General features: G+C 39.3%; 1 protein-coding gene across 1 annotated transcript in view; it reads right to left on the bottom strand.

Annotated features, from left to right (window-relative positions):
* C2CD3 (C2 domain containing 3 centriole elongation regulator) overlaps nt 1-25472 on the bottom strand; it is a 144084-nt gene that overhangs the window by 51804 nt on the left and 66808 nt on the right. Inside the window, 8 exon segments of the mRNA XM_047690348.1 lie at nt 1070-1402; nt 4231-4833; nt 11958-12047; nt 12194-12462; nt 18502-18625; nt 20692-20864; nt 21918-22101; nt 23542-23722. Of these exon segments, the coding sequence (XP_047546304.1) occupies nt 1070-1402; nt 4231-4833; nt 11958-12047; nt 12194-12462; nt 18502-18625; nt 20692-20864; nt 21918-22101; nt 23542-23722 (1957 nt within the window).

Raw genomic sequence — 25472 nt, 5'->3', positions numbered from 1 at the left:
ACACAGGATTACGTAAAAATCAAATTATATTAGCATTATTATCAAAATGCTAAAAAAGCAGTGACCTACTAGTATATATGCTTTATTAATATGTAACAAGATCTAACTGTAGGTTTTACAACTACTATAATTTTGAAGTAATGATAGGTATAAAAAGATATCTGCAAGAACTACAATGTGACAGGAAAACACCTGTGATTTCTATTGCTGACAACATCACAGACAGGTACTGTTAATATTACTAGGGTCTAGTGTTTATGATCACAACTGTAGGAAATGTTTAATTTTAGTTAGAGGTTAATAAAATCCAGATGTGATTATTTTCCTATCCAAGTTCACCATCTTGGCTTTTTATTCTTAGGTCCTTTGGGGTTTAGGGATGCAATGTTAAGAACTCTTGGTCCCAGGTACATAATGAAGATGGTCCAAGTTGGTAGCAATGGAAAGGAGAAAAAGAGTCCTGAGAGAAATTTAAGAGATACAACAATTTAATGAAATTGATGATAAGGTGGATAAGGTGGATAAGGAAAAGAGAAGTACCTAAGCTTGATATGATGGTGGATAAGGAAAAGAGAAGTACCTAAGCTTGATATGATGGTGGATAAAGGAAAAGAGAAGTACTTAAGTTGATACTCAGGTTTCTGGACTGGGGAACTTATGATATGCGAAGTTAATATATAACTGGCAATGTCCACTTAAGTTCAGAAAGGCTTTCATAGGGACGCCTGGGTGGCTCAGTGGGTTAAGCCACTGCCTTCGGCTCAGGTCATGATCCTGGGGTCCTGGGATCGAGTTCCGCATAGGGCTCCTTGCTCGGCGGGGAGCCTGCTTCCTCCTCTCTCTCTGCCTGCTTGTGTGTACTCTCTCTCTCTGACAAATAAATAAAATATTAAAAAAAAAGAAAAAAGAAAAAAAAGAAAGGCTTTCATATTGCTTAAACTTTTAGGCTTGAGAAATATAATTATCAATTAAGATGTTGTTGCAGATTCTGTCATGATTTCCAAGATTTATGAAGGCAGGACCATAATCTAAGGAGTCAGATACATGATCCTTTTAAGCTCACACGTACCTTTTAAGCTCAAATGCATCGCTCTTTCTACCAGGATACTGACTGCAAAAGTTCCATCCAATGTGGCAGGGCTCTCCTGGGCTGGGCAGACTTCCTCTGTGGTGTTGCAAGGGACCTGGGTGGAGGCAGGAGACTTCTGGCGGGCAGGTGATGGAGAGAGCTGAATCTCATTCCTTCTGGGGAACTGCTCGGACTCACTGTGGCTGCTGCAGTCCACAGAATCCAGCTCAGGAGCAGGCCCGGGGTGTGGAGAAGGAGAGGAAAGAACCACATGAACTCGTAAGGCAGCTCCTGAGAGGTTGGAAGCATTTCGTCCAAACAGAGGATACACACCTGCAAGAGGATGAAGGAGGATAAGCCCAAGCAAGCAGGAACCAACAACACTCTCTAACCTTGGAAATGATTCACTGAGAGTGCTTGTGGTCCTCTCTCCTTCAACAGGCCTATAGGCCCCAATATACCAATTTGTAAAAGAAACTGTTAAGTCAGTATACGGTGTGAAAATGTTTACTCCCTTCTCCCCAGTATGCACATTATCTCCATTAATGGAAAGTAGTGCAAGTTCAGATTTGAAGCCAAAGCCAAATGACTAACAGGCAGAGTTGCTTTGGAAGAGATTCACGAGCTGGGGTGAGATGACTTAGATGACTTCTCATATCTTCTGAAAATAAGATTATTATTAAAGCAGGAGTGGCCTGTCCTCTCTGTCACATGTCCCTCTGGCTCTTGTCTATAGGCTTTCTCCTAAGGTCTTCTTCTTAGGAAGCTGTCCTGGTGCTCAACTTAGCCTGTTTCAGCAACTAAATATGTCTGGCAGTAGCCCTGAAGATCATCTGGAAATGAAGTAGGGGGCTTCAGCAAAGGAGGCAAGAAGGAAAAATAGGGGAAGAATTCCTGTTTGTTGACTGTTTCTCATGTGCCAGGATCTGAGGAGTTAGGTAACCAAACAAGGTGATTTCTCCAAAGTGGCAGATTTAATCTCAGGGATATGAACTTATAAGCTTCCTGGATATTAAAATGAGATTTCATTATATAGCAGACGGCACTGAGAATTCTTTCAGGATCTCAAAGTTTGGTTCATTAGGCTCATTTCAATTCAGGAAAATGGAGTTAACTGATTCACAGGAAGCAGTAACATGCAACTTTCCCTGTCTTTGTCAGTTTTTTAGGTAACCTCTTTTCTTGTGATGCAATGTGTGAATTATCATCATTATTACAAGCAGAAAGTAAGGCCAATAGGAGGCAAGACATCCAAAAGCAACACAGCTAAAGCCTTATCCTCAAGAAACTCAACAGCTACTTGGAAGGATGGTTGGGTGGATGACTGAATGGATGCTTGGGTCATTCAATCAGTACATCCAATACCACACCTTGTACAAAACCCATTTACAAGAAGATAAAGAGCTTAGAGTGATGGGAGGTGGAGAAGTAGGAGAAATGCATAATCGTAAAACTTAAATATTTCCTTTGTATCAGTCAATAAAAAGAAGTATTTCTGCTTGAGTTCTGATCTTTAAATCTTTATTTAGTGTTCCAAACCTACTTTCTTCAGCAGAATGAAGTTAAAAGTCCGTCTTTTTATGAACTTTAGTTCAAGTGAGCTGTGCTTACTTCAAAGATGTTTTCTGCAGGCTCTCTGAAGTGACTCTAGGCTCGCCAGACAAAATAGGGCACATGGAATCTAATGAGGTGTTCAACGGAGACAGAATTACACCTGCTGGGTCCAGAGAGAACCAGAGAATCTGGGAGGATCACCCAAATACGTAGTTCTTACTTAGCTTGGGCCATCTGTGCAACAAGGTCAGAGCACAAGGCTAACAGAGCTACACAGGGTTGTGACTCAGTTTCTTTAGTTGTATAGTGGAGGAAATAACAACCAATCTTACAAGGAATATCCTAATGAATAAATATCATGTTTATAAAGAATCTAGTCTGGTTATCTTCAATTCATTCTGCATTATAGTTACTAGATGGAGTCTTCTAAAATGCAAAACTATCACTCTTCTATTCAGACCCCATTAGAATAGCTTTCCATAGCTCTCAGATAGAAGTCCAGTACTCTTGTCTGCCTTTCTAACTTCATCTCCTTATCATCTTCCATCCTATATATCTTATGATCCAGCAGTACCAAATTAATTATAGTGCCTAAAAGGTATGAACCTGTCTCATGCCTCTGTACCTTCACAGGCTGTTCTCCTGTTTAGAATATCATTCTTTGCTTTTTCATGGCTTATTCCTAAATCCTCTGAAACTCAGGTCAAGGATCATTTCCACTGAGATGTCATCCTTGAACCAAAGAGATGTTGTATCCCTGTGCTCCACAATACCACTGAGGATACCTTTTCATAGTTCTTATGTTTCACTGTAATTGTTTATTTACTACTCTATTCTCCCACTGACTATCTCTTACTCATCTCTGAATTCCCAGAGCCAAGTATATGAATCAAGTACTGAACAAAAGTTTAAAAGAAAGCATCTAGCACATAATGCCGCTTGCAAAATGTTACCTTTTTCCTTTCTGCCTTGTGAACCAATTTATTACTTTGTACATTTTATGATTTCAAGATGTGCTGACCAGAGAGAGAGGATATCCTAGTCTCACCAGCAGCTATGTTTTTCAGTGTATTTTAAAAACTAGCATTCTAGATTATCATAGAGGCTCTTATACATGAGTTTAAAGATAGTGCCCCCCCCCAATTCACCCATTTTTATTTTACACAAATTGAGTACAATATTCTAGGCACTACGTTAGGTGCAAAAATCTGCTAAATTTGACTGCATTCTACAGCTACAAAGTTCAGAGCCACTTCTCAGATCTGTGGTGACCCTACCGAGATATACTGTCATGAGGCAATGCCCTCTTTTAAGCAGCCAGTTCTGCTCTTTCCTTTTGAAAATTCTTTAGTTATAGGAAGCATTACTAAATTATTACTAATCTTTCAGCATACAATACTAGAAGAAAACACTTGCTAGCTGTGAGCCTGGGTAGTAATCTAACCTCTTTGAGACTCCATTTACATGACTATAAGATAGGTCTGATATCTATCTCCCAGCACTGCTAGGAGGATCAAATAAAATAATATCTGAGGGAGCTTATCACATAGCGCTTGTCACAAAGCAGGTGCTGAAACCACAAGAGCTGAGGCCGGTTCCTCACTTACCACTGACTGTTAATGTTCTTGCTGACCTCTCTCCAAGTCTGGCCAGGTCCACATAGGCTGAGCCAATCCAGCTGTCCGTCTGGTGGGGCCTCTCCACACTGTCATTGCCATAAGCCCGCCACACTTGGATCTCTAACCTCTCTTCCCTGAAATACCAAAGGAGTGATGGGCCCCTAGTGACTTCGGCTCTTCTGGATGCCTTGAAAGTAACCATGACCTGTTTTTTGTTTGTAGATTCCTTAGGCTTCTTGAGAGGGGTCCAGAAGGCCTCATGATCATACAGCTTATAGCGGAGGTAGCAGTATGTGTTCTTATGAATGTGGTTCTGGCCAGCAAGAAGCACACAATGGATGGGCAGCCAGAGCCTTGGGGTGGATATAGTGACAGTGGCTGGCTCCTCTTCATTCATCTTGACAAGATTCTTCAGATTATTCTCAAAGTTCCAGCCCAATAGCTCAGCAGCTTCCAATACCCGCTCTCTATCACCAGGATGCGTGAAGGAAACTGAAAGCTCCAGGCCACCCACAATCTTCTGCATGAGCTCCAAACCATGAGGCAGGGCCCCATCCTCTGGCAAAATGATAGGATACCATCCTGTGATCCCTTATGGAAAACAAGTAAGACTTTCAATTAGTGTTTTAAGAATAAAATGATTTACCCACTTCCTACTCCAGATCCACCATCACTCTGGCCAAAGACAGAACAGAAAACATATGCCCGGGGTGCCTGTGTGGCTCAGTGGGTTAAACCTCTGCCTTCAGCTCAGGTCACGATCTCAGGGTCCTGGGATCGAGTCCTGCATTGGGCTCTCTGCTTGGCAGGGAGCGTGCTTCCCCTCTCTCTCTCTGCCTGCCTTTGCCTGCTTGTGGTCTCTCTCTGTCAAATAAATAAAGTCTTAAAAAAAAAATATATATATATATATATATATATATATATATATACCCACAGAACATGGGAGTTTGTTTTCCCTGACTACTGAAAGACTATGAGATCAGGTGGAAGAGAAAAGCCTAGGAATTGGAAGACCTGAATTCTCTCCTAGGCTCAAGCCCAAACCAGCAGTTCAGTCTAGGTAAGTCATTAATTTCATTCAACCTTGGTTTCCTTACCTAACAAATAGGAAAACTGGTGCTAATCTTGCCCACCAGACAAAATTGTTATAATCATCAAATGAGGTAATGGTTTTGGAAGAGTTTGAAAAGAGAAGTGCTATAAAAAAATGTGAAATGGAGGGGTTGAAAGATGGAGGCTGAGTAGGAGGACCCTAGGCTCTACCTTGTCCCACAAATATTAACTAGATAACTATCAAATCATTCCAAGAACCCCAGCAATTGACCTGAAAACTGGCAGAACAAACCCTACAACTAAAGGTTGAGATGAGGACTCATCAAAGAGAGAAATAGATTGTGGCTATTGCAGTGGGGAGGGAGTCATGGCCACAGAGAAGGGCAAGAGACACACTAGCACACAGAGGAGCTCACGGGAAAACAAATTCCCATAGCAAATGGCTTGGAAAGTGAGAGGGACTGAATTTCATGAGTTTCTGCAACAAGTGGGACTTAAAGCCTGGAGTTTTAAATTAGCATGCTTGGCTCTGATAGAGCCTGGAGGGCATTAGGGCTGCTCTTGGAGAGGAGCAGCCTGAGGCAAACAGCCTGAGAACATACAGTCTAGGAAGAGCAATCTGAAGAGCACCTGGAACACATAATGGGGAGATTATATGCTAACCTAATGGTAACCATATATCAAAACCACTAATAAATATGTAAGGTATAAAGAGAAAGAAATCCAAATATATCAGCGGGCCATGAAAGGATCAGAGAAAATTTTCAGAAACAACCAAAAACAAGTAATAAAATGACAATAAATATTATCTATCATAAATTGACTAAATGCTCCAATCAAAAGACATTGAGTAAGAGAATGGGTAAAAAACAAGACTCATTTACATGCTGCTTACAAGAGACTCATTTTAAACTTAAAGACACCTGCAGATTGAAAATGAGGGGATGGAGAAAAATCTATCATGCAAATGGATGCCAAAAGGAAGCCAGAGTAGCAATACTGATATTGGACAAAACAGACTTTAAAACAAACTGTAAAAAGAGACAAAGAAGGACAGTGTATATTAATAAAGGGGACAATCCAACAAGAAGATATAACAATTATAAATATTTATGTACCCAACATAGGAACACCCAAATACATGAAACAGTTAAAAACAAACATAAAGGAACTAATCAATAACAATACAATAACATTAGCAGACTTTAACATCCTACTTACATCAAGAGGTAGATCATCTAAACAGAAAATCAATAAGGAAACAATGGCTTTGAATGACCCACTGGAACAGATGGATTTAACAGATATATTCAGAACATTCCATCCTAAAACATCTGAATACACATTCTTTTCAAGTACACATAGAACATTCTTCAGAACAGATTATATAGTAGGCCAGAAAACAAGCCTCAACAAATTCAGGAAGATCAAAGTCATACCATGCATCTTTTCTGACCACAATGCTATGAAACTGGGAAGTCAACCACAAGAAAAAATCTGGGAAGAACACAAATACACGGAGGTTAAATAATATGCTACTAAACAATGACTGGGTCAACTAGGAAATAAAAGAAGAAACAAAAGTAGATGGAAACAAATGAAAATGAAAACACAATGGTCCAAAATCTTTGGGATGCAGCAAAAGAAGTTCTAAGAGGGAAGTTTATAGCAACAGAGGTCCACCTCAAGAAGCAAGAAAAATCTCAAATAAACAACTTAACCTTATACCTAACCTAGAAAAAGAACAACAAAACCTAAAACTAGTAGAAGGAAGGAAATAATAAAGAGTAGAGCAGAAATAAATGATAAAGAAACTAAAAATGTAATAGAACAGACCAACGAAACCAGGAGCTGGTTTCTTGGAAAAAAAATAAATAAAATCGGCAAGCATACAACAAAAGAAAAGGCATCCAAATTGGTATGGAAGAAGTGAAATTTTCACTATTTGCAGATGATATGATACTGTATATAGAAAACCCTAAAGATTCCATCAAAAATCTTATAGAACTGATAAACAAATTCAGTAAAGTTGCAGGATACAAAATCAAGATACAGAAATCTGATACATCTTTCTCCTCCCTCCCTCCCTCCCTGCTTGCTTGCTTTCTTTTCCTCCCTCCCTTCTTTCCTTCCTTCCCTTTTCTTCCTTTCAGTAGCCCAATGCAGGGCTTGAACTCACGAACCTAGGATCAAGACCTGGGCTGAGATCAAGACTGGATGCTTAACCAACTGAACCATCCATTCGCCCCTGTTGAATAAATACACCAATAATGAAGCAGCAAAAAGTGAAATTAAGGAAATAATCCTATTTGTAACTGCACCAAAATAACAAGATACCTAGGAATAAACCGAACTAAGGAGTTAAAAGACTTATACTCTGAAAACTATAAAATATTGATGAAAGAAATTGAAGACAACACAAAGATATGGAAAGACATTCCATGCTCATGGACTGAAAAAATAATGTTAAAATGTCTATACTACTCAAAGATCTAAACATTTAAAGCAATCCCTATCAAAATACCAATAGCCTTTTTTACAGAACTTGAATAAACAATCCTAAAATTTGTATGGAACCAAAAAAGACCCCAAATAGCCAAAGAAATCTTGAAAAAGAAAGGCAAAGTTGGAGGCATAATTCTGGACCTCAAGTTATACTACGAAGCTGTAGTAATCAAAACAGTATGATACTGGCACAAAAACAGTCACATAGGTCAATAGAACAAAATAGAAAACCCAGATATAAACTCACAATTATAACATCAATTAATCTTTGAAAAAGCAGGAAACAATATCCAATGGGAAAAAGACACCACTCAGCAAATGGTGTTGGAAAAACTGGACAGTAATATGCAAAAGAATGAAACTGGATCACACTTTCTTAAACCATACACAACAATAAATTCAAAATGGACTAAAGACCTAAGTATGAGACCTGAAACCATAAAAATCCTAGAAGAGAACACAGGCAGTAACTTCTTTCACATCAGTTATAGCAACTTTTTTCTAGGTATATCCACTGAAGCAAGGGAAATAAAAGCAAAAATAAACTACTGGAACTATATAAAAATAAAAAGCTTCAGAACAGTGAAAGAAACAATCAACAAAACTAAAAGGTAACCTACTAAATGGAAGAAGACATTTGCAAAATGACATATCTGATAAAGGGTTAGTATTCAAGGGGCGCCTGGGTGGCTCAGTGAGTTAAAGCTTCTGCCTTTGGCTCAGGTCATGATCCTGGGGTCCTGGGATCGAGCCCTGCATCAGGCTCTCTGCTCAGCGGGGAGCCTGATTCTCTTCCTCTCTCTCTGCCTGCCTTTCTGCCTACTTGTGATCTCTGTCAAATAACTAAATAGAATCTTAAAAAAAAAAAAAAGGGTCAGGGCACCTGGGTGGCTCAGTGGGTTAAGACCTCTGCCTTCGGCTCAGGTCATGATCTCAGAGTCCTGGGATCGAGCCCCACATCGGGCTCTCTGCTCGGCAGGGAGCCTGCTTCCTCCTCTCTCTCTGTCTGCCTCTCTGCCTACTTGTGATCTCTGTCTGTCAAATAAATAAATAAAATCTTTAAAAAAAAAAGGGGGGGTCAGTATTCAAAACATATACAGAACTTATACAACACAATACCCAAAAACCAAATACTCCAATTAAAAAATTGACAGAAGACATGAACACACATTTCTCCAAAGAAGACATGCAGATGGCCAACACAGACATGAAAAGATGCTCATCATCACTTATCATCAGGGAAATACAAATCAAAACTACAATGAAGTATCACCTCACACCTGTCAGAATGGCTAAAGTCAACAACATGTAACAACAGGTATTGGTGAGGATGTGGAGAAAGGGGAACCCTCTTACACTGTTGGTGGGAATAAAAACTGGTGCAGCCACTGTGGAAAATAATATGGAGGTTCCTCAAAAGTTTAAAATAGAACTACCCTATGATTGAGGAATCGCATTACTGGCTATTTACCCAAAGAATACAAAATCACTAGTTCAAAGGGATACCCACACCTGTTTACAGTAGCACTATTTACAATAGACAAGATACGGAAGCAGCCCACACTGTGTACATTATCAACGAATGGATAAAGATGTGACACACACACACACACACACACACACACACAGAGGAATATTATTCAACTACAAAAAATAATGAAATCTTGCCATTTGCAATGACATGGATAGAGCTAGAAAGTATAAGGCTAAGTGAAATAACTCAGAGAAAGGCAATACCAAGGATTTCACTCCTGTGTGGAATTTAAGAAACAAAATAAATGAGCAAAGGGGAAAAAGAGAGTGAGCAAGAGAGACAAACTAAGAAACAGACTCTTAACTACACAGAACAAAGAGATGGTTACCAGAGGGGAAGGGGTGTTGGCGGATGGGTTAAATAGGTGGTGGGGATTAAGGAGTGTACTTGTCATGATGAACAGAGGATAATGTATGGAATTGCTGAATTACTACAATTACTACATAGTACACCAGAAACTAATATAATACTGTATGTTAACTATAACTAAAGTAAAAAACTTAAAAAAATGTGGTATATATACCCAATGGAATATTATTCAGCCATAAAAAATAAAATCTTCCCATTTGCAGTGACAGGGGATGGAGCTAGAAAGTATACTGCTAAACAAAGACAGAGAACAGAACAAATACATATGACACCACTCATATGTGAATTTAAAAAAACTAAATGAGTAAAGGGGAAATAAGATGAGAGAAGACAAATAAAGAAACAGATTTTTAATTAGAGAGAACATAACGGATGGTTACCAGAGGGGAGGCCAGTGGAGAGATGGGTGAATTAGGTGATGGTGACTAAGGAGTGCCTTTGTGATGAGCACGGGGTGATGTACTAAGTGGCTGAATCACTACACTGTACACCTGAAACTAATATACACTGTACGTTAAAAAAAATAAAAAAACACCAACTTGCCTCATATGATCCCATGTACCGATTCATTTCTCCAACCCTCAGTTTTTTTCATCAGCAAAATGAGGAAATTAGGCTTCTACAGGCCTTCCTGAATTTAAGAATGTATAATTCAGTACTGTGTCTACATGAGGGATGGAGAAGAGGAGAAATACACTGAGAGGAACTAAAACAAAACTTGCCTACATCCTAAATCATTCCACTTGAACCCATTAAAACACATACATATCACTTAGGGAAAAAAAAGTGAAATGTTATAAAAGTGCTATAAATACTGAGGAAAAGGCATGGGTCAGGAGATCTAGGGTCTAGTCCTAAGTCTCCCACTGAAGGAACTACCACTTAGGACCAGGCACTAGATTTCAAAATAATAAAAGCTACTCTTCACTGAGTATCCACTGTGTGTCAGACATACTCTTAGGGCTTCATATATAATAATTCACATATATATTACTTCTCCTGATAACTGGGATAATAATCCCTATTTTACAGATGAGAAAATGGAATCTCAGAGACCTGTCTGGATTATTATAGCTACCATCTTGAACAAATAAGTGACATAAGTGAGAAACCCTCTATACCAAAGTTGTACAGACTTTTCTCTGGCAGGCACACAGAGTACCTGTTAGACAATACTGCTCAAATTTTAATTCACAATTAAATTCAGGAGATGTGTGATAGGATTCTGGATATTAGAATACACAATTCTAGGGAGGATGATGGGCAAGAAAAGGAAAGCTGACATATATGGAGTCCCTGCAATGTGTTGGGTACTTTAAATATCTGATTTCATCAGCTCCATCAGACCTGTCAGGATTAACTGTCTCCATTCATAAGAAAACTGAGGCTCAGAAGGGTCAAGGTCACTGAGCTAGCAGTTAAGTAGGACAGGTCCATTATTTCCAGACTGCCTTGGTGGCTGTCCCCTTTTAGGTTGTTACCTCATTCTTTATTCCTTCTACAGTGAGAGAAGAAGGTACAGTGAAAAAGAATAGGTGAACCTGGACTTGATTTCCTGTACCACCACTCACTAGTTGTGTGGTTTTGGCAAATCACTTAAAATTCTGTGAGCCTAAGTTTCCTCATCTGTAAAATAAAATAGTAAGACCCTGTATCCCACCAAGCAGGGGTTATAATGAGGCTCACACAGTATCTGAGGAAATAGTTCACAGAATGTTATGTAACATGTATCACCATATTTACTATTTGTAATATCACCATCACCATCATCTTTCCTGGAGTAAGATGACAATACAAACAAACCTTTGAGTTACTTTACTTTGTTACAAAACTTTCGAAATGATTAGGAGAGGACTTAAAATACTTTTCAGTAAACTTCTAAGGTACCTGCAAGAATTCAAAGCATTTGTTAGGGGTCATGTTTTCATCTGCATATCTTTTTTTTTTTTTTTTTTTTAAAGATTTTATTTATTTATTTGTCAGAGAGAGAGAGGGAGAGAGAGCAAGCACAGGCAGACAGAATGGCAGGCAGAGGCAGAGGGAGAAGCAGGCTCCCTGATGAGCAAGGAGCCCGATGTGGGACTCAATCCCAGGACGCTGGGATCATGACCTGAGCCGAAGGCAGCTGCTTAACCAACTGAGCCACCCAGGCGTCCCTCATCTGCATATCTTACAGGGAGCCATGCAAGATGATCTCTTGTAGGAAGGAAATGAGAAGGGGTAGAATTAGAAAGTGATTATCCAGCACCCTTACCAGATCTCTTGACCAGCAGCTCTTTTGTTGGAATCTTTACTACTCCAAGCAGATAATCTCTGAATGACTGAATACTGGTTATATCACTGGCTATCAAATCAAACAAAAAAGAGAAATTATTTAGTGCTTTACTGACCAAAGGCTAAATATTTCAGCATGTATTTTCTAGGAAGAGCTATAATATTCAAAACAGAGCCCCTTTTAATTCTGATTGTGGTTAGTCATTTGGTGCTGACCTGACTTGGTATCTTCATGATAAACAGCAAAAGTGACCTCTGCAAATTCCAACAGTTCTGCCAGGAAACAGGTCTCTCCACTGCAGTGCTGAGTCACCAAGTTGCATGGAAACTCAATGTGATGGGAGAACTCAGGGCAGAAGGAACAGGCTATGGGGCGGGTTCGGCGCTGTTCTCCCTTGGGCAGGAAGGAGAGATGAGTGGTGACAAAGGCATTGACCCCGACTGTGGCACTGAACTGTAGAGCGGGTTCCTGCTCGGCCAGAGCCCTGTAAAGGAAGAAGGATGGGAATGAGATGGTAGTATCAAAAGTCAACTGGATTGCCTAGAAAACATCTGCACTATTTTCATGAGGCTACCAGGAACACTAACTGGCCCTGTATTTCCTATCTAGGCTTTGGGCAGAGCCATAATGTGCTTTCTTAGTAATCATTTAGATCATAGTGTATGTGTATGGGATGGGGGAAGACAACATTCACATGTTTACCAGAGTGACACTCCAAGAACACTCCTTTGTACTGTCAATGACCTTCAGCCAAAGACTACCAGGGAGCAATGGTAGTTGAACAAGTTGGTTTTATTGTTCATTATGATGAGAAAGAATATATACCAAGGGAAATTATGGGGAATTTTAGTAAAAAGCTATCAGAAAGGACTTATATAGCACTCAACTCATTTGTGGATTTGGAGGTTGTTCAAGGAAGTGGGGCTTTGCTCTCTGTATTGCTGTTCTAATGAATCTTTTTTTTTTTTTAAAGATTTTATTTATTTATTTGACAGAGAGAGAGAGATCACAAGTAGGCAGAGAGGCAGAGAGGGGGAAGCAGGCTCCCTACTGAGCAGAGAGCCCGATGTGGGGCTCGATCCCAGGACCCTGAGATCATGACCTGAGCTGAAGGCAGAGGCTTAACCGACTGAGCCACCCAGGCGCCCCTGTTCTAATGAATCTTACCTAGGAAGGAAGGAAGACTAGAATAAGGCTAAGGCTATAATTGGTAAAGCAGCAGCAGTAACTCATTTTGGCCAAGATGGGGGGATGTTAGGTATTTTGTGATTCATAATGACCTTGTTTTGGTTTGTATCTAGACAAGATTACAGAGTAACTTTATTTTTTTCTGTCTTCAATGTGATTGCAAAGCAGCCTTATCTGATGTTGCTGTTCTGTGAGATTGTTTATGCTCAGCATGAAAACGCCAAGCCCAGCTACAAGTGTCAGATCAGTTTCCAGATGTCTCTGGGGCTGTTTTTCTCAGTAGAGATGTACCACAACACACAGACAGAACCTATCCACCTTTAACTGATACATGTAAAAAGTCGTCAAGTCTTTCATGTGTGGGTATAGTATGAGACAAACTCCCTCATCCCAACTTCCCCAAGGTTATAAAACTGACATTGAGGCAAAGGTCACCTCTTTTTATACACTTTTTTTTTTTTTTTTTTTTTTTTAAAGTAAGCTCCACGTCCAATGTGGAGCTTGAACTCATGACCCTGTGATCAAGAGTCTCATGTTCTACCAACTGGGCCAACCAGGCATCCCAAAGAGGTCACCTTTTTTTGAAGCATTTCCTGATAGCCACAAAGCATTCAGAGGGGTTCCTTCTTTATTGTTCTTGATATACATTTTTAGAGGATAGTAATCTGGAGTTACATAGATCTGGGTTTTAATCTTGGCTCTATCATTTAATTAAATGTGTGATCTTGGACAAGTTATTCAAACTCTTCCAAGTTTCATTGTCTTCTTTACTAAAATGAGGATAGCATAAGGATACAACAAATACTAAAGGTTTATGAATAGTTATATGTGTACTGCATTTTCATTTCTAATGAAATTAACCTAAAATGATCATTAAAGTAGACTGGTATATGTCTATATAACAGCATACTCAGAAATGTATATTGTGCATAGGAAAAATGAGGGAAATAAATCAAATGCTAGTAGTGGCTAAAAAAACAAGGATAAAATGTTCAAGTAGTGTCATAAAAATTATATAATATATACAAAGCAGAGTACCTGCCTATGGGTCATGAAAGGACTCTTAATATAGGAAACTCTCAGAGATGGCAGTAATAGCAAAGAAAGTTTGGGCCCAAAGCCGGTCTGAATTTATTCATTTGGTAATTATTTCCCAAGCATCAGCTCTGTGTGTCATGCACTGGGCTCAGAGCTAGATACATATAGTAGTGAAATAACTATAATTTCTTACTCTTGTGGAATTAGTAAGTATTGCAGGGCCTCTGCTGTCAAATAAATGACTGTCTATATCTAGACTATGATTTCTCTTCCTTGATCCAATTATCTTTTTGCTAGTACTTCACCAGCAAATCAGTGAACCCATGTATGTTCACGAATTTTCTACTCATTCTCAGGTAAAGCTGAGGTTAGTTAAAAGACTCTCATGAATAAGAAAGAAGGGATCTGTTTACACAGACATTGAAAATGTATTTTCAGGAAGACCACTGGCACTTAAGATGAGGGTTGGTGTTTCTCTCTTTTTAAAATATTTATTTATTTATTTGAGAGAGATGGAGAGTGTGTTCAGGCAGGGGATGGGGGAGGGGGAAAGAATCTCAAGCAAACTCACGCTGAGGAAGGAGCCAGATGCAGAGCTTGATCTCAAGACCCTTACTTAGATCATGACCTGAGCTGAAATCAAGAGTCAGATGCTTAACTGACTGAGCCATCCAGGCGCCTTGAGGGCTGGTGTCTCTTGGTAAGAGAAGGCTGACTTCAGAGGATCTGCTATCTGGATACCAAGAATTCCTATCTTCAATAAGATGCAAAGTAAAACTTATTTCTGATTTTACTATATTTTGCTGGCTAAGAAGGGTAATGTTAATTATCTATACAAATGGAACTAATCACTTGTATAGTAATAATTTATAAAATGACTTCATATTTATATTATATTATATAAATATGTATATTTATATATTATATTATGTATTTATAATTATATAATATAATTATATTTATATTTATATACAATATATATTTATATAATTATAATTATATAATTATATTTATATTATATAATATAAATATGTATATATGTTATATATATATACATTATAATTCTTATACTGATCCTTATAAAATCAGGAGAGGTGTTCATAATTTTCATTTTTTGGATGAAAAAACTTAGACACAGAGAAGTAAAGAAACTAGCCCGAGATCACATACAGCTAGTGGAAAATGGGACTAGAAGGCAAGGAGTCCAATTTCTAGTGCAATTCTGTTTCCATTATACCCTGTCTGTATATGTTTATACATAGTCTGTAAGACTGCCCCAAACTATAAAAAGAATATAGTGTTAGAACTGCCCTGGCTTCTTACCCTTCCTTCTTGAAACAGTAACACAGACCAAAAGGGCTTACAACAAACTGCCTGCCACCCGATCTGACTTTTTTTATGATCCCGAGAGAGGGACTACTGAGCTTATCTAGGAGAGAGCTACTGAGTATCTAAGCTCCAAGTCCTTCTCAGCCAATTAAATTGTGGTTAATTTGCAAATTCTGACCCCGGCTGGGTCTTACACAGAACAGGTACTCCCTGGACACAAGTTTCATGCCTCCATGCATTGCACATGTTCTTCCCTGTGAACAGAAGAGTTTTCTCTTGGGCATTTGGTAACTCCCACTCTTCTTTCAAGACTGAGATTAAGAAGGCTCTGAATGCCAAGTTGAGCAGGTTAGAGCTTCTCCTGAACCAGTAGTCCCTAGAGTGTGTATAACCTAGGGGGTTTATATATAAGATAAACTACGTGGGCATAGGAAAAAAACATTAAAAGGTCTATATTTGTTATCTCACATGTTTAAGTTTTGTATATGTTTGTGTATGTTATTTTGTTTTGTGTATGTTATTATATATTTTACAATGTATTTATACATGAAGTATATAAGTATATAATTTTTATATAAAAATATTTTATAACATATTTATATATGAAATATATAAGTATATGAAGATGATTTATACACAAAAAGTATAGAGTTATTTAGAGTGTATGCTAAACTTTTTATTAATAGGAATGGACAGTTAAAATTAGACCACTGCTACTGACAATGGGAAAACCATCAAAAGTTTTAATGTGAGGAAATGACATGATTTAAAAACTGCCCTGGTATCACGTACACCAAAATGAACATTCCAGCAATCACTGCAGTGATTGCTTAACAGTCATTCCAGCAATCACCGGAAGTCCATTTGGAGATTTGGTGATGAAAAGTATTAACCAGGCTGAACATTTTACCAGCTGCTTCAGTGTCAGATCTCACATGGCAGTAATTCAATTTGTTTTTTACAGACTAAAGTTAAAGTGATCTGTGATCTGACTCTAAAGTTATAACAAGGGAAAAAATTATGGAACACTTACCTACTTTTTTCTTGAACTTGTGTCCAAAGTGAACTAGTCTATGGTAGAAGCTTGACTTAGTTCTCTTTCTTACTAGCACTTGTTATGTGCTAGAATTATGTTATGTGGTGGCAGGGGGCAGAGAGGAGTTCAGACAGTGACTAGAGGAACTTACAGCCTAGTGGGGGAACTCATGTATGCAAATCCCTGAAACTGAGTAATACGGACTTATAACCAAGGTGCTAAAAGACAGGACAGGGGCACCAGAGTGGCTCAGTTGGTCGGTTGTCTGCCTTTGGCCCAGGTCATGATTCCAGGGTCCTGGGATTGAGCCCCATACTGGACTCCCTGCTCAGCAAGGAGCCTGCTTCTCTCTCTCCCTCTGCTACTCCCCCTACTTGTGCTCTCTCTCAAATAAATAATACATAAATAAATACATAAATAAAATCCTTCAAAAGAAACAAAAGACAAAGGACAAAGTGCCACTTCTGTCTACATGTAGGAAGAAATAAGGGAAGGCTGCAAAAAAGCTACAAGTCAAAAGAAAACAGGAGTTTGTTTAGTGGACAAAAGAAGAACATTCAAGGTAGAAAGAAGTATGAACAAAGGCCTAAAGGAGATAAGAGAAGGCCATGCTGCGATGCCTGGGTGGCTCACTCGGTTAAGCATCTGCCTTCAGCTCAGGTCATGATCCCGGGGTCCTGGGATCAAGTCCTGCACTGGGCTCCTTGCTCAGTGGGGACCCAGATTCTCCCTTTGCCCCTGCCTGCAGCTCCCCCTGCTTGTGCTCTCTCTCTCTCAATCTTTGACAAATAAATTTAAGTAAAAATCCTAAAAAAAAAAAAGAGAGAGAGAGGGCCATTCTCTTCATATATAGCAACAGTGCCCTAGGCAGAAAAAAACCAGCAAGACAGATTCCCTGAGCGGAAAATGAGCTTGGCGTGTTCAAAAGCAATAAGGCCAGGGGCCGGAGCACAGTAAGCAGAGTGGAGATGAGCAGAAGATAAAGTCATAAAGATAATAAGGAGCCAGGTCATGTGGGGTCTCATAGCCATTTTTAGTCGTCTTTTACTTTGAATGAGATGAAAAAGTCACTGATGGGTTTTAAGCAGAGGTGTGTCAAGGTCTGACTTAAATTTTCATAGGGTCACTGGTTTCTGTGTTGAGAATAGACTGAAGGGGAACAAGCTAGAAAAATGGGAGGTGGTAATCACAGACTGAATACGGGATTACAGAAGAGTTGCGATGATTGGTCCTGGCTTGGTTTGAGGGTATAGGGTATGCCTGTGTAAACGAGTGGTTAAGTAGAATAGAGGATAAGATTAAGGTACAAAGTTGCTAATAACAGTTGAAGTAATAAAGTTTATAAGTGGTTTACTCATGTATACTCTTACACGCTTTCTTTTTTTTTTTTTTTTTTTAAGATTTATTTATTTATTTGACAGAGAGATCACAAGCAGGCAGAGAGAGAGGAGGAAGCAGGCTCCCTGCCGAGTAGAGAGCCCGATGCGGGGCTCGATCCCAGGACTCTGAGATCATGACCTGAGCCGAAGGCAGCGGCTCAACCCACTGAGCCACCCAGGCGCCCCTCTTACACGCTTTCTTAAGAGAAAAAGAAAAATAAAGCTGTGCTTAATAACTGGAAGTTGGGGGCGCCTGGGTGGCTCAGTGGGTTAAGCCACTGCCTTCGGCTCAGGTCATGATCTCAGAGTCCTGGGATCGAGCCCCGCATCGGGCTCTCTGCTCGGCAGGGAGCCTGCTTCCTCCTCTCTCTCTGCCTGCCTCTCTGCCTACTTGTGATCTCTCTGTCAAATAAATAAATAAAAATCTTAAAAAAAAAAAAATAAAAAAATAAACTGGAAGTTGTATACAAGGAAGATTTGCATATCTGAGTCTCATATGCTGTGTGGACTGCAGTGGAAAAAGATGAGGACTGCTCTTCCAAGGTGGACTTACTTGGCTGCTGCTTGCAGGCCACAGGCTCTGATAACCTGGACTGAGATAGAGACAGCTCGGGCAGCAAGAACTCCCTCTGCTGTCCTGGGAGTACGCCTGTACCTTAGTCCCACATCCAGTAAACCTAATGAGGACAAAAGGAAAAAAGATAAAAAGGTTAGTTGGAGAGTATCTGTTCTACCAAACCCCAAGTCCTGGTTAGAAAGAAGAGGATAAACACCCTAATGAACAATAAGGAGCATTAGCAGTGAGACAAAATGTCCCTGGCCAGAATTACTTTATATTATTGTGTAAAGGCCTATTCAGCCAGAGTGGCCCCACACCCGTTGAACTGCCATTTTGTTGTAAAACTTAAATTGACTCTGCCTACCCCCCACGCCCCCCAGGGGAACTTACTTAAAAACAAGTCTGGGAAACCAGTCCCAGGTAACAAAGCCCAAATACAACGGTGGGTCAGGCCAGGTAGCGACATCCAATCAGTGGGGGGACACATACTGTCTCCCTAGTTACCAAGGAGTATGGGCCCTGCTCTTTGGGCACCTTTTTGGGCGCCAATTCTGACCAAGGTGATAGGCTGGTTCAAATGTCTACTAGGGTAAATTGTAATTCAATTGATCACCTAGCATGACTGTGCAGCTTTCTCTGTGTGTTACAATTTCATTGGCCACCTGTGCGTGGCCAGGCCCAACCACATGGCCTTTGCTCTATAAAAGCTAGTCTGTGAAACAGAGAGGGGTTGCCCTCTCTGTAAGGGGTGGCCCTGACCGGTCTGTTTGACCGTCGGTTTGATTCTTGATACTTGGCGCGAAATAAAGCTTTGCTTGACCTTCGCTTTGTATCAGTATCGCTCCTTTAATCACGGACCCATTATTGGGGGACCCAACACTGGGGACCCAACAATTGTATGCCAGGACTAATAAAAGCAGAACAAAAGTTACTATTTTTACTCTGCATCCAAGAAACTATGTCAGAGGCAGAACTTAATTTCAGATTTTAAAAACTTCCAATTATTTTTTTTAAAGATTTTAAAATTTATTCATTTGAGAGAGAGAGAGAATGAGCAGGGTGGGGGGAATGGTGAGGAAGAGGGAAAAACAAACTCCCCACTGAGCAGGGAGCTGATGCGGGGCTCTATCCCAGGACCCCGGGATCATGACCTGAGCCGAAGGCAGATGCTTAATGCCTAAGCCACCCAGGCGCCCTTCTTTTTTAAACTTTTATTTTTTTTTAAAGATTTTATTTATTTATTTGACAGAGCTCACAAGTAGGCAGAGAGGCAGGCAGAGAGATAGAGGGGGAAAGCAGGTTCCCTGCTGAGCAGAGAGCCCGATGCAGGGCTCGATCCCACTACCCTGGGACTATGACCTGAGCCAAAGGCAGAGGCTTTTAACCCACTGAGCCACCCAGGTGCCCCCTTTTATAAACTTTTCTAAAAGGTTTTCACACTTATACTTCTATCACCCTTCTACCACTACCACCTGAAACACCCTTTATATGCCATCCTTTTATAAAAATTCTACCTTCCTATTATCATATTTCAGAGAAAGCGTTAAGAAACAACAGAACAAGCTGATCAGTGACAGTTAGGAGGAACAACTCAATCTTTGTCGTGGCAAAAAACCCCTTTTGCTTTGGCAGATAGTCTCCAGCAAGTAAGTACATTAACTTGATTTAGGAGGCCAGTTCTAGTTATCTGATGACATACCTGGAGGGTAGGTCAGCTTACTGAAACAATTAGGATGTAATTCAAAACTCCAAATTCTAATGAATCCCTTCCAACTTTAAATCCTAACCTCTTCCTCCCTTACAGTGAACTCCCTGGTCATGCTAACTGTATCCCACCAATCCCATATCTGCTCATGTTACCCTGGAGAATAATTCTCTGAGTACAACCTACATAACATGTAGGATTTATGCTGTGAGGCTTCTTAAATGCTGCTGAAGTTAAAGGTGAAATGAGACAAGCAACATTTATGCAGACAGTCCATGGAAATATGAATTTTATAAAATTAGACAAAATTTACATGCAATAAATTCATATGTTCATTTTTCTAAGAGAAGGTAGATCATAGTTTTCAACAGATTCTTAAAAGGGTAAGTCTCTCAAAATTGAAGAGTCACTGTTTACAGAGAAAAGGGATATTTATGTATACTGATTCGAAAGGGAGAGACAAAGCAGTCTTCAATTACCTGATGACTGGTTCCTCAATTCTTTCCAGTTCTCAAGCCTGGGGGTTAAAGGGAGATTAAAGGTCTGTATTCCCACATCCTCACGGTGCTGCATGGTTATCATGGCACAGATCCTTGATAATGGCAAGGTTCCTTTGGCAACCACCTGTTCTCTCACGTTAGGATAATAGTATCTGTAAGCCACAAAAGCATAAGCTGTCAGTAGGAAGAATCACATGGATAAATGATTCAATTTGCTCAAGGGATCAGTTTTTGGTATCAAGTTATCTTTGGAGCCTGGCTGTTCTGTATTGGTAGTAGACAGTTATAGTCATGTCTGGCTGGATTTATTGCCTGTCATGTGGAGAAGGAACTCCATAATTATACGCTGTGTTCAGAACAAACCCCAGCTTCCTACAAAACTGTTATCTGTTTGGTTATCTGCATCTGACTTGGACTTCTGGGAGTAGTCACTTTGAGAGCATTCATCCTATAGCAGCAAAAGTGGTTCTAAGTGGAGCAGTCCCAATTTTCTTCTGTGGCTTGAGGCCTAAGTCCCTCAAATTTAAAGGATCTCTTAGTACCTACTCTATTTCCTTCTCTTGTCAAAATATTTCATCCTTATATCAGTTTTAAATCAAACCTAAATTCACCTGACTTTTTAGGAAAAGTTTCTGGCAAATGAATCGTACTCTTCCCTACTTCTGCCCTGGATGCTCTGTCTTCTTTGTCATTTTTGTTGGTTTCTTGGGAGTAGGGATGCAAAGGAGGGTGAGCATCTACATTCCAGTCAAGTCTGTGACACGAGTGGATTTATATTTTACGAAGGCTACTCTTTGGGTGGTGGGAAGAAAGGATTATAAGAATAAGTTTAGAAGTGGGGAGACCAGTCAGGAGGCCATCAGCAATTTAGGCGTGATATGATGAGGGACTGAACCAAAAAAGGCAGTAAACAGAAAACAGGTGACCGAATGAATACTTAAGAGCAATAGGAGGTAAAACTGATAGAACTTCACTTCCAAATGTTACACGTGGTTAAAAGCATGAGATATAACTGCTCCCAAGAGCCTAATAATTCAGATTTCAGTAAAATCTGGAGAAGAGTCACTCACTAACAAGTCAGATGATATAAAGTAGGGTAGAAGGGATTGCTTAGCTTCCTTACATTTCAACCTAAGCTGTCAAGGGAAGCATGATCTATGATTGCGTACTTCCTTTCTAGGTACAAAACTGGTTTCACATTATACCTGCACCAGATTTCAAACTGGACTCCACCACCAGGAACAAGCCCCTGTGCAGAGAAGGCACTCAGTAGAAGCCTTTGCACTGGAACGTCACTTGGCAACAGCAGAGAGTGATGGTGTTCACTATTAAAGATGGGATCTGGGACACAGAGTGTGGTTGCAGATCTGAAAGGCTTCAAAGAGATTCCTTTGGAAAAGAAAAGCAACTCAGAATAATCCAACATAACATTTAGTGTTTTACATTCTGTAAGACAATATGTTAATATCCAGTATTATTCCATTTTATCCTCACTATACTCCTGTGAGGAAAACAAAGCAACTATTATTACTTCTACTTAACAGACAGAATATGGACATACTGAAGTTCCATAGTGAATCCAAAGGCCTTAGAGGTAGTAGGTCATGGACCTGGAACCAAAACCGTTATCTTCTATGTTACTTCTATCAACGTCCATTTCCCTAGTAGCTATGGTCCCCAAAGGTTCCATGATAATACAGAAGAAAGAGATCCTTTTGTTGCTGGACAATATCTAAGGGCTGCAATTCCTACACATTCTTGTCAATACCTGTTAGCCCTATTCTTTGTTTTAGTTTTTTGGTTTTTAAATTATTGCCATCTTGGTGAAAAGAAGTGGTATCTTGTGGTGCTTTTGGTTTTCATTGCCAAATGGCTAATGATGCTGAGTATCTTTTCATGTGCTTATTGGCCCCTGTACATCTTAGGAGAAATGTCTATTCAGATCTTCTGAATATTTTTAAATCAGATTGTTTTTTATTATTATTTGTAAGGTTTTTAAAAAAATATATTCTGGATCCAAGTCCCTTATTTGAACCCCTAAATCAATACTGGCAGCGCTTTTGCAGTTATTTGTGGACGTGCTGGGAATGGCAAAACATCTGAGTCACCTGACTTGATCATTCCCAGCTGAGCTTGAACAAAGTGACACTCCGATTTCTTGTTTCAGCTCTCAGGGATGATCAGATGACGGAGACGGCAGAGGCTAGTGTGGTGTAGTGAGAGAATATCTGGCTCTGGGGCCAGCTGAATGGGGTCTGAATGTGAACCTTGTTATTATCACTGGGGCAGCTTCAGTCACTTAACATTTCTGAACCTTGTTCTTGCTTTCAAAAAATAAAGTAAAATCTACTAGAATAAGTTATTTTAGGATTTATAATTATGATCTATGTGAGATATATATGTACATATTTCCTCTAAGAGCAGTGGTTCGGTATTCTCTAATTCAGTATCCCTGATATTGCTATGTTATGTAGAATTAACTATTGTGAGTAATGAGAATCAACTGTATGTGTACAGGTTAAGAGTGAGTAGGCATGTAAATGAAATAAGATGGGGCAAAATATAAGTAATTTGTGGATCTAGGAGAAGGGTATATAGAAGTTCTTTGTACCATTTTTGTTCAATTTTCTGTAAATTTGAAATCATATCAAAATAAAAAGTTACAATAAATAACATAAGAAAAAAAAAACTTAGCCCATCTCCTGTACTACCCAGGTTAAGACTAGAAACATTTAGGAACACAAAATTCACTCAGGAAAAAACAAAATTCTAAGTATAGCCAAGGAAAGAACCATACAAGAACGAGAAACTCTAACCTCCCAAACCTACCGTTTTCAGGGAACTCAGCTCCTTTTAGCACACTGGATTGGGAGTCTTGAACTGGAAAGTAGTATTGGACATAACAATCTGCTTCTCCCCAGACTGTTGCCTGAAGAGGGGCTAGCCCTTTAACTTTCTCTACATGGAGCTCAAAGTGATGCTCCATCAATCCACTTCTTTGGTCCTCCATCTATTAAATGAAACAGAGATACTGGTGAACTTTAAAAGAAAAACTTTCTTAGAATATTCCTGTTTCTCTATGAAATCTGAGTCTAGATTAAGAGGTGTAATTAGCTGATACTAAAACAGATACTTAATTTTCATTGTGTATAAATCTCACAACTGCTCACTGTAATCAGATCAAGGAAGATTTACTCTAGACTACGAGACCAGGTCAATATTAAAAAAATTCAAAAATGTAGTTCACTGCATTAATGGAACAAAGGAAAAAACATGAATGTCTCAATAAATGCTAAAAAGGTATTTAATAAAATTCAACATTGGCTCCTGATTCTTAGTACACTAAGAACAGAATACATTAAGAATATCCTGGGTACCTGGGTGGCTCAGTGGGTGAAAGCCTCTGCCTTCGGCTCAGGTCATGATCTCAGGGTCCTGGAATCAGGACCCACTTTGGGCTCTCTGCTCGGCAGGGAGCCTGCTTCTCCCTCACCCCCTGCCTGCCTCTCTGCCTACTTGTGATCTCCGTCTGTCAAATAAATAAATAAAATCTTAAAAAAAAAGAGAATATCCTAATAGGATAAAAAATATATACATGAAGCAAATAGGTATTAACACACTAATTTTCTTTAAGTAGGCTCTACACCCAATGTAGGGCTCAAACTCACAACCCTGAGATCAAAAGTTGCACACTCTACTGACTGAGCTAGCCAGAACCCCCAATTTACTTACTATTTTTAATGAAGTTGGGAATAACACTGAGACTTTCATTAATGGTAAAGTCTGTTAGGGAGGTTGTGAACATATCATTAGTGAAGTACTGGTAATAATTTAAGGTTTTTATTATTTACTGTAGCCAGGCACTATACTAAGCCCTTCACCTATAGTAGCTAATTTAACAAGCAGAGCTAACAACAGCAGAACCAGGGTTTGAATTCAGGAAGTCTGACTATGGCTTCAACAGACACAACTGGTAATTGGGAATATTTATAAAGAGGGACTTCAGGATTCAGATAGGGGTCAAACTGTATGATCTGTAGGTACTTAATATTCTAACTAATAATCCCATGAATATGGAATAGAAATTGCATAAGGTCTTTGCTTTGTATTCTAAAAACATATCAGCAATATCTGCTCCAAAATCTTACTTAGGGAAACAGAGAACTTTCAATTTGATTCCCCAGAGAAGAAAAATATGGGTTAAAAAAACCTCTCATAATCTCAGCAGCTGCTTAATTTGGCCATACAGTATTAGAGTAATTTAATAATTCAGTTCTGCAGATGCTAAAATGGATGAGGGACATGAATGTAGGAAGAAAAACAACTGTATTTATAGATATCTAATCTTTAAAATAGTTCTTTTATGCTCATAGTAACATTCTCTAACTTTTGGTATGGAATTTAATAAAATTTGAGTCTAGGATCGCCTGGGTGACTCAGCGGGTTAAGCCTCTGCCTTCCACTCAGGTCATGATCTCAGGGTCCTGGGATCAAGCCCCACATCGGGCTCTCTGCTCAGCGGGCTCTCCTGCTTCCTCCTCTCTCTCTGCCTGCCTCTCTTCCTACTTGTGATCTCTGTCAAATAAATAAATAAAATATTTAAAAATAAAAAAATAAAATAATAAAAATAAAAATTGAGTCTACACTGCAATATGAGGGCCATATAACACTAAACAGACTTGGGAATATTATAGATAAGTTTTCTTTGTGCTTTTCTGTCATTCTTAAATTGAAGAAACTATTATCTATTAATAGACGCT

The sequence above is a fragment of the Lutra lutra genome, chromosome 10 (assembly GCF_902655055.1).
Source record: "Lutra lutra chromosome 10, mLutLut1.2, whole genome shotgun sequence".
NCBI classification, from domain to species: Eukaryota; Metazoa; Chordata; class Mammalia; order Carnivora; family Mustelidae; genus Lutra; species Lutra lutra.
Note: the sequence above shows the minus strand (reverse complement) of the source record. Positions and strands in the feature narration are given on the sequence as shown.